At 38.9% G+C, this 15,072-nt stretch overlaps 1 protein-coding gene across 6 annotated transcripts in view; it reads left to right on the plus strand.

Moving 5' to 3' along the window:
* The first annotated feature begins 1,654 nt into the window (after positions 1–1,654).
* Positions 1,655–15,072, plus strand: part of TMEM260 (transmembrane protein 260) — a 72,946-nt gene continuing 59,528 nt past the window's right edge. For all 6 annotated transcript variants that reach the window (XM_042943334.1, XM_042943335.1, XM_042943333.1 and 3 more), the window contains exons 1-3: positions 1,655–1,906; positions 7,716–7,747; positions 8,471–8,622. In XM_042943334.1, coding sequence (XP_042799268.1) covers positions 1,747–1,906; positions 7,716–7,747; positions 8,471–8,622 — 344 coding nt within the window. In that variant the 5' untranslated portion in view covers positions 1,655–1,746. The remainder of the gene's footprint in view (positions 1,907–7,715; positions 7,748–8,470; positions 8,623–15,072) is intronic.

Raw genomic sequence — 15,072 nt, forward strand, 5'->3', positions numbered from 1 at the left:
CTTCACCTCTCTGTGATTACCTGACCACATATCCTTCACGGACATCATTTCTTCCTTAGCTTCTCGGGACAGGTTACCCTCTGCCACTGTTCTCTCCTCCTCTCCTGCTAATTATTAGGCTAAATAATTGAAGACGTGGGCTAATGCTTGACCTTAACCTTGTCCTCACTACACTGTGCCTCTGTGAACTGATTCATCCTTCTCATCCCTGCTTGAGAACTCCTTCCAGCACGGATCTCTCCTTCCCAAACATGGGCAAAGAATTAGGCCCTTTTGAAAGTAATGTGCCGTGATAAAAATGTATCTCTTTATAAAGCTCACGAGCAAAAGATGAAATGGACATGCCTGGTTCGGTCAGTATTAATCGTTGGCATGCTCTTTCAGAAAAGAAGCAGAAAGCAACCTGTGTCAGATAGACGGAGGTCAGACTTTTGTAACCAAATCTGCAAAGGCTCATCCATCACTTCTTGCCTTTTTCTGCTGATAGATCTGGCCCCCACACAAGGGACAGGGTTGCATGAAGGAGTGAATACCAGCAGCCCGGGATCCCTGGGAGCTATTTTAGGAGCTGCCTATCACAGGGCCCCTGCCCTCCAGCAACCCCCAACATGGCTGAGAAAGCATTATGTAAGTACGTGAGAAAGACTAAGGTATTGCTGGTACAATTGCCAATTTATGTAGGTGTATGTTACTCTACAGTCCAGACGCTGTGTTCCTGGCAGGTTACCCGTGACACGTTTTAGATCGTCGCTAATCTTTGGCGTACTTTGAGATGCATTCCACAGAGGATGCCCTCCCCTCCTCCCACTCCAGAATAATTGCTATAATAATGCAAAATGTAAGCTTAAAAATCTCACTAAGAGCCGTGCTATGTGGGTTGTTCAATAGTCCCAGTTCTTTTTTTTTTTGCAGTGCAGCTAATCGTGAAGCACCGTGTCTCCATTTCATTTGCCATGCTGTGGTCAAACTCCACCAAAATACCCCTCTTCGTTAAAATAGGAGGCAACTTTAGCAGGATAGGAGTTATTGGGATTAACGCAGAAACTCAAGTTTCTCAACTCATCGTTGAGTTTTCCTCATGCTGTATAAGAAAAAAAAAAAAAAAAAAAAAAAAAGACCAACTAGCTTATTTTAATCTCTCTGAAACTAACTCAGCGATTCAACAATTCGCACACGGGCTCGGAATTCATCGCCGCCAACACGCGACCGACGTCCGTATTGGCCCGCGTGGCGCCCACCGTACGCACCCCTCCCCTGGTTCCCGCCCAGTTGAAGGCTGAGGCTGGCGATCACGGCCCCGGCGTGTAGTTCCACCCCCACACCAGCGGGGGCAGAGGCGGTCCCGGCGCCGCCCGGTTTGCGACCCTGCTCCGTCTCCGTCAGACCCGACCAAGTCAGCGTGAGCGGGGGGAGGCCGTGGACACGGCAGCCCCACGCCCCGGCTTGCTTTCTCGAGAGTAGGCTCGTGCTTGTGGTGGGCGTCGGTAAAGCACCAAATAACCCCGCGGATTCCCACCGCCTGGCGCGCTCCCGCAAAACCCCCGAGCCGCTCGCGCCAGGCCGGCCGCGTTCTCTCTCCCACCCCCCCACCCCCCCGCTGCCGGGCCGAGGAAGGTGCGCTCCGGCCGGCCCGGGGCCCGACCCGGAAGCCGCCGCGCGGGCTGCGCTCGCCTCTCGCCGGGGAAACTCCGGGCCACCCGAGTCCTTGGGCCCGTCGCGGCCTCCTTCCCCGGGCCCCACGGGCCCATGGGTCTCCATGACGACGGCAGGGGCCCGGCCGGGGGGCGGGCAGCCCGGGTGGGGCCGCGGCGCTCCGGGGGCCTCCGCGGCGGCCTGGCCGTGTTCGCCGCCGTGGCCGCCGTGTTCACCCTCACGCTGCCCCCCTCGGTGCCGGGGGGAGACTCGGGTAAAGTATCTCAGGGCCGCCCTCCTGCCCCTCTCCCTCGTCGGTCGGCTCGCGCCCTTCATCGCCCCCCTCCCCGTCCCCCCCCTGGCTCAGTGCAACGTTTTGCGTCCCAGAACCGGCTTGTGATTCCATTCCTGTAACCGGGTTCTGTAGTTCTCAGGCTTTGGAGAAGGGGCTTGTTGGTTTCACCCGGTGGGACTCAGCGACTTCTCCGCTTGCCCGGGTTCCATTTTTCGGGACCCGAGTTTTCGTTGTCCATTCCTTTTCAGCGCCCCCCCCCCCCCCAAATACTACTTACTGAGTCCTTACCGTGTTCCAGACAAAAGGAATAACAGTGGTGGTGACCAAGTATCGTGGAGAATATTCCAGTGCAGGTCGAGACCGTACACCAACTACTGCATAAACAGTGATAAGTTGAGTAGTGATGAGTGGAGGGAGTCGGAGGGAGACGGGATGGAGAGTGGGGCTCCACCAGAAAGGCTAGCCAGGAAAGGCCTCTGAGCAGCATATTGTAGTTGAAACCTGGGTGTTGAAAAGGAACCGGCCATGCAGGAAATTTGAGGGCGAACACTTGAAAAAGTGGAAGCTAGGTGTGGCTTAAAACAAGCTGATTTATTAAAAAGAAAAGCAGGGACCATTTAAATGACACGAGCAATTGTTGTGTTTGTTATAGGATTGTCTTATATTTGGGATGAGGAACAAGACCCAGGTTCCGTTTTTGTTTTTGTTTTGTAGCCAAATTAAATGACCATCCAGTAATTCCTAATTTTGTCAGAATGGTGTTGTAACTTCAGGTAGTGAATCTATAGGTCGAAAACATGGAGTGTACTAGTTATCTTTTGATGCCTGACAAGATAGCCCCAAATTTAGTAGCTTAAAACAAATGTTTATGATCTCACATTTTCTGTGGATCAGGAATCCGGGGGCAGTTTAGCTGGGTGCTCTTACTCAGGACGGGGTTGTTGTCATGGTGTGGACGGGAGCTGTCGTCTTCTCGAGGGTCATCTTGGGGAGAGGAACCGCTTGTAACCTCAATCCAGTTCTTTGCCAAGTGGGTCTCTTGGGAAGCCGACTCTTGTGACCAGAAAGATGGCACCTTCGTCGGACACGTCGGTCGTTTTGTAAACCTAGTCTTGGAAGTGATTGATGCAGGACTGCCCTATTTTATTCCTGGAAGTTAGTCGATAAATCCAACCCACACTCAAGGGGGAGAGGATTATATAGTGAGAACCCCAGGAGTTGGGGATCACTGGGGGCCGTCTTCAGGGCTGTCTGCCACATTGAAGATACTTTTTTTTTTTTTTTTTTTACAAATCATTACCTTTAATCTTTCTTTCAAGTCCTGTTGAACAAATAGGAGCAGTATCCAAGGTTTACATTAAATAATAGAAATAACTATAGTTGTGAGAGGTGGTTTTTTTTAAGGTGTGAGAGTTTTTTTTATTTTTAAAATTTAAATCCCAGTTAATTAACATAATAATGATGGCAGGAATAGAAGTTAGTGATTCATCACTTACATATGACACCCAGTGCTCATCCCAACAAGTGCCCTCCTTAATGCCCATCAGCCATTTAGTCAAACCCCCCACCAGCAACCCTCAGTTTGTTCTCTGTATTTGTCTCCTATGGTTTGTATCCCTCTCTTTTTTTTTCTTATCTTATTTTTGCTTCCCTTCCCCTTCGTTCACATATTTTGTTTCTTAAATTCCACATATGAGTGAAATCACATGGTATTTGTCTTTCTCTGATTTATTTCACTTAGCATAATACACTCTAGTTCCATCCACGTTGTTGCAAAGGGCAAGGTTTCATTCTTTTTCATCGCTGAGTAGTATTCCATTGTGTGTGCGCGTGTGTGTATCACATCTTCCTTATCCATTCATCAGTAGATGGACATTGGGCCCTTTCCGTGATTTGGCTAGTGTCGATAATGCTGCTATAAACTTTGGGGTGCATGTGCCCCTTTGAATTAGCATTTTTTTATCCTTTGGATAAATACCTGGTAGTGCCATTGCTGGGTTGTAGGGTAGTTCTATTTTTAGTTTTTTGAGGAACCTCCATACTGTTTTCCTGAGTGGCTCTACCAGTTTGCATTCCCACCAGCAGTGCAAGTGAGAGTTTTGACAATGGAGAGCATTACTCAAAGATTGAGTAGTTCTGTACCTTAAAAAAAAAGAAAAAAAACATTGCAGGTTACCACGGTTCTTTGAGCCTGCAGTATTGAGGGGATGAATAAAAACAAACACTTACTGAGCTCTTACTGTATGCCAGGCACTGTTCCAAGTGCTTTACATGGATTGTCATTTTAATTCAGTTACTATCCCTATGAGGTAGGCACTACCAATATCTTTCTTTGATAGCTGACAAAACTGAGGCCAACCTGTGTCCAGAATCACACAGCTAGAAAGTAGGGGCAGTCGAGGAAAGAACTCCAGTAGATTGACTTAGAACATGCTCTCTTAACTTCTGCTCTAAGTTCGTAGTTAAACCCGTCATTACATATATACTGATATTTAAAATCTGTGATTGGTATCTTTATTAATATTGTCTTTTACATTTTCCCCAGTAGAATAAAGTTATTTATTCAGATTGAGTTACCAGACTTTTTAGGTGTTCTGATTTAATTTGATGCTAAATAGTGGTTGCTTCTAATATTTTGGGGTTCATTGTTGGAAATGATAAATAAACTTTTCCAGGTATTGCCAGTGAATTTGTATAATCATGTCTTTGACAATTTTGTTTATATGATGGAAGTACTGTCCTCCTTGAATGTTTCTGTTTATGAAATATATTTTTTATCAATAAATGGAACACATCTCAAAACCAATATAAAGTATGTATTTTTCTTCCTGATAAGTCTTATACTCCATAAATCTATCACATTGTGTGGCCTTGCCAAAATTATTTTTTGTACTACTTGATACACATAGTTGATTTATGGGCAGGAAATACTCATCCTTTGGAGGAGAGTGTGGGAATCTAGCCATCACTTCTCTTGTTATTCTTGGGAAAAATAAATCAGCTTATTTATGTGTTTATATATTTTAAGGATGCTGTCTTTAATAGACTTGATAGATGAAAATTAACTGTAATTAATACAAAAAGTATAATACAGAGGGAGCTAGTTTTTGTAAACGTTAAGCATCTGCTAACAGTTCTGAGCTTGCCACCCGTTTGTGTCTTAGAAAAGCTGTAATTCTCAAACTTGAATGCACCTCAGAATTGCCTAGGAAACTTGGGCCCCAATGCCAGAGGGTCTTAATGTAGGTAGGTTTGGTCAAGGAATCTTCATTTTAAAAAAGCATTCTGGTGCAAGTTGTAGTAGGAGTTAAATTTGAGGAAGCCCTAGGGTAAAGGTTTGGGAGAAAGCAAGTATTCAGGAGGTTCTTCCTTCACCGGCCCCCTCCCCCCCAAGTCACATTCTCTTTCCTCTTAATCATATTCAACTTTAAGAGTAACGTCTCCCTTTAGCTTTTTCCAAGGATACATTTATAGGCTTTAATAATTTAATAATAGCTATGGTTTCTATGTAGATACTAGTTTAACATTTGATAAGAGTTGATGATGGAAGTTTGTCACATTCCTGATTTTTATGCCAACAGAACTCCAGCAAAGAATAACAGCATTATAGGACTCCTGGGTGATTCAGTTGGTTAAGTGTCCAACTCTTGACTTTGGCTTGGGTCGTGATCTCCCAGTTCATGAATTGAAGCTCCACATCTGCCTCTGTGCTATCCGTGCAGAACCTGCTTGGGATTCTCTCTCCCTCTCTCTCTCTGCCCCTCCCTCACGTGCATGGGTATCTCAAAATAAATTAACTTCAAGAAAAAAAAAAATAACAGCATTATGACTTTTTAATGGTAAAAAGAAGTTAGAGAAAGTAGGCTATTTTTCTTCGTGTTAAATGTAATTCTAAAGGTATTTTACATGGAGAATAGTGACTTTGAAAATTTGAATGTAACTGTGTTTCATCATAACTATAGAAATATCAAAAGCTGATGAAAACAGTTTGGGACTGAAGACATGCTAATCCATTCTGGAGTAAAATTATCCAATATTCTTGATGGTTGTTCTAAAGGGAATGGTTACTTTAAATGTTTTTAGGCCGTAAACAATTTCTTTAAAAAGTCTTTAAGATACAAAAAATGCCTTTGGTTTCCAAGGTGCTCTTAAATATCTCCAGAATTAAAAGATGTCCCTACGTCATTGACTTAGGTGAGCAGTGTCTAGTATCTCTGGGTGCCTTTATGGGGCTTCCATGATGCAACCATTCACTGGCCCTTGGATGCTACTAAGGGCATCTTAGTAGCAAGGGTGACAATATGATTCGTCTTATTGTCAACCTCTGTGTGCAGGGCTTGAATTAGTTTCTTTGTGTGACCAGAGGAGGGAGAGGTGGTGGTGTCTTGACAGACTCCTGAAGTGGCTAAGGTAATATTTTCAACTTCATAGGAACGACAGAAATGAAAACAACTAACCGGAATATCAGGCAATCTAAGTGCTGCGTAGAGAGCTTATAGCAGGTTCTATGGAGGAGGAAGAGGTGATTAATCTTGATGGGGGAGGCTGGGGAAGGATATGTATAAGGAAAGGTGTCACTGAGAAGGTGGCAATTGAATTAGGCCTTGAAGGATTTAGGAGAGAATACTGGGTGAGGAAATGAGTGATAAGAGGTGCAAAAGAGAACCATTCCAGAGGAACGGTGAGTAGTAAGATTTGACTGAGGCGAGCATAGGTTTCGTAGGATGTAAGCCTTGTAAAGGGCCCTCGAAGCCATAGAGGGCTAGCCTGTTGTGCTGAGGAATCTGAACTTCATTTAGTAAAATGAGAGCAGCAACTGAGAAATTTTGGAATAGTGATCTAGTCCAACATTTTTTGGGGGGTGGTATGGTGATAAGTGATTTCAGTATGAAGATGAATTGAAGTAGAAAACTGTCAAAGCTTTTGCTGTAGTCCAGGCCAGAGGGTGAAGATCTACATCGTAGCTGGGACAGTAGAAATTAAGAGTATTCAAATTAACATCCATCGAAGGGTAGAAAATGGCCATTAATAGATTTCTTAATAGATAATAGTAACTCATAAATCATCAACATTGATTTCTTACATTGTACTGTATGTATTACAGTCCCTGTGCTCTGGATACTTAAAATATTAACAAATAGGCATTGAATGACTGCATCGTAATTTTAGAAATAATCACTGATGGCGAAGAATTACAAAGGGCTATAAGTAATATAATGATTTAGTGGTTTGAAGAAATGTATTATGGTAGTCGGAACTTCCCAAAATAACCTGGAGCAAGAAGTATTTAGCAGTCATTTAAAGATCTCCAACGTAATTAATGTAGAGAAGGTATTCAAACGCCAGTTTAGGGCAGAATGGTACATGTAATGGAGTGTCCAAGCCTCAGATGTCTGCACATGTTATGTATCATAAAGTTGCATCTTTGTAGACATTTTAATACTAAAATCTTGGACAATACAGCATATTACACTATCATTTCACAAGAGATTTTATATATTTGTAAGTGTGTACAACTTTTAGGAAGGACAATAGGCACTTTTTAGAAACGGGAATTCACCTATATTTCCACTGACCAGTTATTAAAAGCTATCAAAGATCATTTGTTCAGTAAGACCTAAGGGAGAAAATATCCTTAGACTGTTTCATGCTGTTAAATCTCTACAGATTTACAGTTTTATCCAGTCAAATTAATGCAAAACCCCAGTGCAAGCATTTGGATTTTGAAAACTTTGGAGGAGTGTCATTTTCTAATAGTAATTATTGGTTTTACATTATTTTTTCACAGGGGAACTGATCACAGCCGCACATGAGCTTGGAGTAAGTATTAGTTTTATTGTTTAATCAATGCTCTCATTAACAGTTTTAGGAATTAAGAAAGTTTAATTAAGCATGGAGTAAAGTAGATTAATTTATTTTCAAACCCCAGTTTTTAGTAACTTATAAGTACAGTACGTGACAATTTACTTTAAGTTTTAAATCCAATTAAACTAAATTATAAAGCAAAGCCTTTACTATATATACAGTAGCTGGCTTATTATCACCCCAAATTTTGTATAAGCTATGGAGAATAAAATAAATCGGGTTAACAGTTTTAATAAGTTTATTATTTAATAAACTTTATTATGGTGCATGATCCCTTTAGGCAAGACCTTAGGACTGTCAGCGTGGTGGTAATCCGATAGCAGTGTGGTCTTTCAACTTTCTAACCAATACGGTATTTCAGAACCTGCTTTTTTCTCAATAGCCTTTTAAATGACCCTAATGCACTGTGAACCCAGAGAACAGACTGCTTAAGAACTGACAATGAAATATGTCACCCTTTCTGTAGGTGACACACCATGTGGTAGACACTGCCAAATCCACGAAAGAAAATATTTATTTGTATTGGCACAAAAGGATTACAATAGAAAACCACCATTCAAACATTGAGTCATTGCCTCTTAATCTCGCTACTTGCCTGAGAAAAAGGCTCCTGTCCAATTAAAGCCAGTGTGACTCTTCAGTGGGTGAAAACCTCCTAACCTGCTGATTTTTCCATAGGTTGCCCATCCTCCTGGCTATCCTTTGTTCACTCTGGTGGCTAAACTGGCAATTAGACTATTTCCTTTCGGTTCAGTTGCCTACCGAGTCAATCTTCTGTGTGGCTTATTTGGAGCAGTAGCTGCAGCATTACTGTTTTTCACCGTTTTCAGGTAAAGTAGTTGATCAGTTAAAGTTAATCTTGGCTAATTGGAGATGTAGCTGTCTTATGGTCTAAGTGCTTATGTTAAAAAAAAAAAAAAAAGCTTTTGTTGCTTCAATGGTTTTCCTAATCACTCATGTGATTTCACTTTCTTAATTTCCGGTAATTTCATATGCATTTGACCCCTCAGATGATGACACAGTTGGTTGTGCTTCGTACAATGGAGTAAAGGTGTCACAAGTTCATTATCGCAGTTCTCTGGTTAGGCAGAACTAATAAGGTTTGTCATTTTATGAAGATGCAGATGGGCCAGTTTAATTCAACAATATGACGTTCATCTTTTGGTAAATGGTAAATATCATTTAATTACTCACAGTGTTGCTGATGGGCAGCTGCCTGTCAGGGCCAGAGCTACTACCTAATTATGTTGTATTCTAAATACGCACATGTTGTCTACGTTTTGAAATGAGGCTGTTAACTAAGGAAATAAATTTGGGATAAGGATTTAGTAAGGTTTCACTTTGTTCCAGTATATCGGTAGGAAAGGGAGGCAAATTAGACCCCACTTACTTCATGGATGGAAGGCTTTCTTAGTTTGAAAGGCTACCTTGTTTTAAAAAATGGGTCATTAGTTTAGGGTGTTGGTAAACTTATTTGTCTTTGCTGTTCCTGTCTTCTTCATTCTTAACTCAGTCTAACCTATGCCTAAGGAGATTATAGTAAAAAATACAATGATACTTCCTGCAAAGGGAGAGACAAATTAAAATGCTTCTTTCAAAAACTACTGTAGTTTTTAATATAACAATAAATTTTTGTCTGTAAATATAGTGTAATTTGAATAGACAATTTCAAATGCCATTTTTGGAGACTAATGTTTTTATTTGCATTAGTCATAATATTGCCCTTTGGCTAAATTCTTCCTAAGTTTCCTTTTTCATTATTTACAGAAAGGTAAAAGTTAACATAATTATGACTCTAAAGCTTACTTTTAAATTTATTTGTGGAAAGATTTCAGATTCAAATGTCGTGACTGTTGATCATTTACTAAATTTTTATCTATATTATTTAATTCATTTTTATTTCAGTCTTACAGGTTTTCAGTGATAGCCAGTTCTTTAAGTATGAAGTGTTGAAAATAACATCTCTGCTTGAATTGATTAGTATTACGAATACTTTCTTTTTCTAAATGATTAGAATAATCTTCTTTAGAATTCTTTCTCCTGAGTCTTTTATAATTAAGAATCTGTCATTATTTCTATTCAGACAAAAAAAACTGATCTTTTTAATTTTTAAATATCTAGGTTGAAATACAGAACTTACTTGTACTGTATTGAGTGTACAAATTAATAATTTTCATAAGACATTTAAGACAAAAGCACATAAAGAAAATTAATAGTTGTATTTATTTTGTTAGTTCATCTGTATTTTATTTATTTTATTTTTAATTCTTTACCTGTATTTTAGAAGGTATTTCTGTAACATGTGTATTTAAATGCTATGTGGCTATAAAAAGCTCTTATGCAAATAAAGTGATTTGGTTTCTAAAACTTTTTCATGCTGTTCACTGTATTCATTGGTGATGCCATTCCCCATGAAAACCGCTGTAAAAATCGTACATAGAAGTCTTTATCTTTACTGAATCCAAATAGCTTTGGACAATAATTTTCCTTTGAGTTGTCCACATTTTAAAATACCTTTTATTATTATGCTTGATTATAATGGGTTTTAGATTAGCACACTTAACCTGTGACCCTTTTCTTTTAATACAGTCTTAATGATAAATTTGTATATTTGCTGACAGATGCTTTAAATCAAAAACTCTTAATATGACTAAACTGGATATTTGAGTGGTTTTAGTAATGTTTTAGTAATACTGTACTTGGGAAAGTTGCTTTCTTTCAGAAAAGGGATCTAACGATATTATCTCTTACATACATTTTAATATGAAAATACTTCATTATTTTGAATACAAATAATTGACAAGGTACACGTCCTTTGGGAACAACCTAGTTCAAGTGGCAAATCTGTTTTGTCAAACAATAGACACCCTTCAGGAAAGAGCAAGCCATCTCTATGGTAATAGGACTAACAGTAGCCTATTGATTGAGTGGAAGAAGACATTATACAATGTCAGCTGGCTTGTTACAATTTCATTTGTTGTATGACCTGAACTTAACCTTTAAAACCTTTCTTCTGTGAATATAAACCCAACAGCAGGACACAGTTTTTGTACAGCCATTACAGTGACAGCTTTTTTCCCCAGTATCAGCGTATAGTAAATGTATTCCTTTACAGGTTGACTCCTTTTATCAGAATTTGTTGAGGGGACATTTTACTACTTTATTCATTTACAGGCCAAATCATCATTCCGTTTCGTTGTTGAATATTGAAGGGTTTTGATCTAGGAAACAGTTTTATTCTTTCTTTCCCCCATCACTTAAGAGAACATTACTGTACATGTAGGATTAGTGCTGACTGGTGTGCAGTAAATTAATTCTTTTAACAGGTTTAGATTTTCTCAGGTAATTGTTCACATAGCATTCACTATATTTAGCTCTTGGGGTGGACATAAAGACCTTCTGTACCTTTTAAACAAAGATTGCATTTTAAAAGCAAATTTCTGTTTAAATGTGTTGATGTAAAAAGCTGCGTTTTTTTCAGTAAACATGACTTAGGTTGAAAGAACAATTTATTCGTTGTTTCCAATTACGATGTAATTTTTGCTTTCCTTGCGTCTTTCTCTTGCTTTTAAAAGCCATAAGATGTCATTAACACTGCATTTTTTGTCAATCTTTCCTAATGGTTGGCAAGAACTCATGTCTGTGTGCTTTGCCTTAATGTAGAAAGCATATGAGGAAAACAGCACGTGGAAAGCTGTATGTGTCATTGTAGTTTATTGAATTAAAAATAGTAAGATCATGGCAGTTGTTTCTGTATGTATTTATTTATGTATTGTCCCCTTCAGGGGTATTTTTAAGCATTCATTATGTTAAGAGAGTTTAATGCATTTCATTTATATGAAATAGTATTCATTTTATTAATATGTACATCTGTGTTTTTAAGACTACGAAACGCAGTCAGTGATTCGTAGGAACTGGGATTTTCTCTTTTAAGGCCATTAAAGCAAATGATTTTTAAGTTTAATGGCACAATATTTAAAGTGTCATATTCGAAATTCACAAATCCTATTAATACAAAATTTAAGAAGTTATAGGTCTTGTAAATCATGAATATGAACATGAGTAAGCCTTAGCATTGCTTACTACTTGAATTTCAAACTTACTTCCTAAGAAGTATCACACTCGGTCCTATGTACTTAATAAGGAAGGAGCGCTGAAATCACGGTCACTAAACGTCAACATGCTTACGTCTCATATGTTCTGGTATCACTAAAAGAAGATGGAGTATGTTGATAGCATTGTTAAAAATTCTTTACCTCAGGGAAGATTTAAATTGCCTATGATCTCAGATGAGGGTGTTATCTTGTATCGTTTATTTTGGGAGTTACAGGGCAGGAAATATATTCTCGATAGGTTTGAGAGTCAGCATATCCTTTCCAAACTCTTATGGACCAAGTGGAACTATAGAAGAATTCATTCAACAGTGTTTGTTGAGGACTAACGTGGCTCAAAAGTAAAACTATTTTAGTTTTTATAATCAAAATTCAGTGCTTATTTTAAAGGAATTAAGACAAAGTCGCTAACCATTAAACAGGTTTTCAATTTTTTTTTCTAGGAACTACTGTTTTAGGACACTTGCATAAAGAAAACTTTCTAACACTGTTAACACTGTACAGTAAGAAATCAGGTCTCTTGATGTCAACCACGTTAGCTAGAATATGAGTACAAATAATAATTAAAGGTATATTGAAACTGCCTACTTGCTGCAAAGAACTTAACCAGTTTCAGTGCTATTTAAATATCTTCCGGCAGGTTGTTTTGTGCCAGTATTTTATTTGTGGGATATCTTGTTTTGTATAAGCAATATAATTCTAAACATTATGCTGCTGCTAAAAATTAATTTGCTTAAACTTTTAGAAGAGGAATACTTGATTCTGAGCCCTGTGTCTGCGACTCTTGAGCTTCAGCTAAGACTCCATTCAATAAAGAATAGAAAATTAAAATGCCATACCTTAGAGAATGTAGAATCTCCTGCTTAAGGGACATTTGGATTTTCCAGCTCAGAGAGTATTTTAGATTATTGCCATAGAGAATAATGTGAAGCTCTTCCTAATTTCAGAGGTAACTATGCATAAGTAACAAATAGGCCCCAAGTTTTTGTAGTTGAAGAAGAATGGAAAGTACTGGAGCATTAATTTCCATTCAGGAGAATATCTGTCTTGATCCCTGGTTAATTGATCATATATTTCTCTCATACTTGTATTAAAATTGCATTGACTCAGACTGGTTAAGCATATTAAGAGCTTGGTTCATTTGCATTTTCTTATAAGTAGAGGGACATATTAGGCTCAAATAGCAGCACTTCATTTTGAAGGGGAAAAAAAGCAGGGCAAAAACTCTTTTTTAAGACTGTAGAGTCTTTTCTGACAGCTAGTCAGAGTTAGAATTAGTTCAAGGAAATGTTAATAATGCACTGGCTGGCCTAATCCCTTTGATATCACCAGGTATCCTCCTGTTCATGGGTTAATTGCTTTAAAAGCGAAGGCAATATTCTGAGCGGTGGGCCGCTTCACCTTTTCACAGCTGTTACCATTGAGTGACAACTAAATCCCATGTGTAAGATGAGGAAGAGCTCAATCTCCAATTGGGAGAAAATTTATGTAAACCACAATCCCTTCAGAATGTGCGGAAGTCATAGACTTTCTTGATTTACTCTGCTTTTCCCAGAAAGCTCTATTGTTCACTTTCCTAAGTCCCATCAACCCTTTGTAGCAGAATATCACAGCGGCAGCAGATAGCTTGAAATATATAAATGCTATCATAGCTCTGATTAATAGCAGTGCTTATGAGTCAAGTCTGATAACAGTGCAGCTCTCCACTCAATTTCAGATACTGCTAATGGAATCTGTCTTCTCCAATTGTAATATGAGAAGGCCTAATTTGCCATGGAGCTTGGAGCTGTCACCAGTAGGGGATTGTGGGGTCAGATGGGAGCTGCCAGGTTTTTGCCCTGCAGCTTGTATCTCTCACTTTGAATAGAGCAGCCCCCTGCCTGCCAGTTAGCTGATAGGCCGCTGTGGGGTTTATGCCACTATATACAATAGGAAAGGGCTACATAGGCTGACTTTATAATTGTGAAGCTAGCTCATATTTCCACAGCTACTGTGCTGCATAATTTCTAATAAGTGGTTTTAACAAATGTCAGATTATGAAAAGTTTCCTCAATTACAAAAACTTATAAAACATTCAAATTGCTAAATCTGTTTCCTGCCGAGATTTTGCCACTGGAACTAGTCATCAGTCATTAGGGCTATAATCATAAATGCATATATTTCTTAAAATTACAAATAAAATTATAGATCATAACTCATATAGATTTGCTACTTCTCAAAGCCATAAAAACAAAGCAGTCTGAAGGAATGGAAGTATTAAGATATGCTTCATAACTTTGCATAATGAAACTACTTAACATTAAATCTCTATTGTTTATTGAGTTGGTTAGTGTTGCTGGTGAAAACAGTTTAATACGCTCATTCTGCTGAGTTGAGTTATTTGGATCTTTTAAGTTTCCTTCGTACACGTTTCGTATCTTAATTGTTTAAAAAAGTATGCAGCATCTTCTAAGTTTTGGGTTTAAAGGGACTTAGCGTGATGCCGTGTCATGGCCAAGGGCTCTGAGAACAATCGGCTGGAGTACACTTTTTAACCATCCGGGTTTGCTACTGAACACAAAATACGCCATCAAGCTTGGGTAATAGGCTGTTTGGGGGTCTTCTGTGTTTTTAAACATTTCAGACAAAATGTGATGAAAATTTGTAATTTGGGGGTTATTTTGAAGTTGGTTGCTTTCAAGAAATCGTGCCTCCCACTGTGCAAATTATTTGGCATACCATGAAAACTTAGTAAAAAGTGAAGCGTACGATGGTGATTCCTAGAAAGCCCAGTTCAGTGTTTTTTCCTTCAGACATTTAGGTGTAAGTTGATGAGCTATAATAAAAGGAATTGTTCTAAACCTTGAGTAACTTTATTATTTAGTGGTTAATGCATAAATCTGAATTTTAATGGGAATTGTGTGATTATACTTTATGGAAGATATTCATAATCTTACTCCTTCCATTTCAGTTGGGTGTTTTTGAGGACTTTACAGTTTTTCCCCCAATGTTATTTAGTGGCTTAAAATCAGGAATAATACTTCATACTTTTCCTTTTAGCATACTTTTAGTAGTTGATACTTATGTAACTGAAAATTCAGGCTAGAACCAGTTTTCCTTTTGATTGAATCTCATGAAATGGAACAAACCTTGGTAGGATTTTATCTGGAGTGAAAGTAAATTTTTATA

This window comes from Panthera leo, chromosome B3, assembly GCF_018350215.1.
Source record: "Panthera leo isolate Ple1 chromosome B3, P.leo_Ple1_pat1.1, whole genome shotgun sequence".
Classification (NCBI taxonomy): domain Eukaryota; kingdom Metazoa; phylum Chordata; class Mammalia; order Carnivora; family Felidae; genus Panthera; species Panthera leo.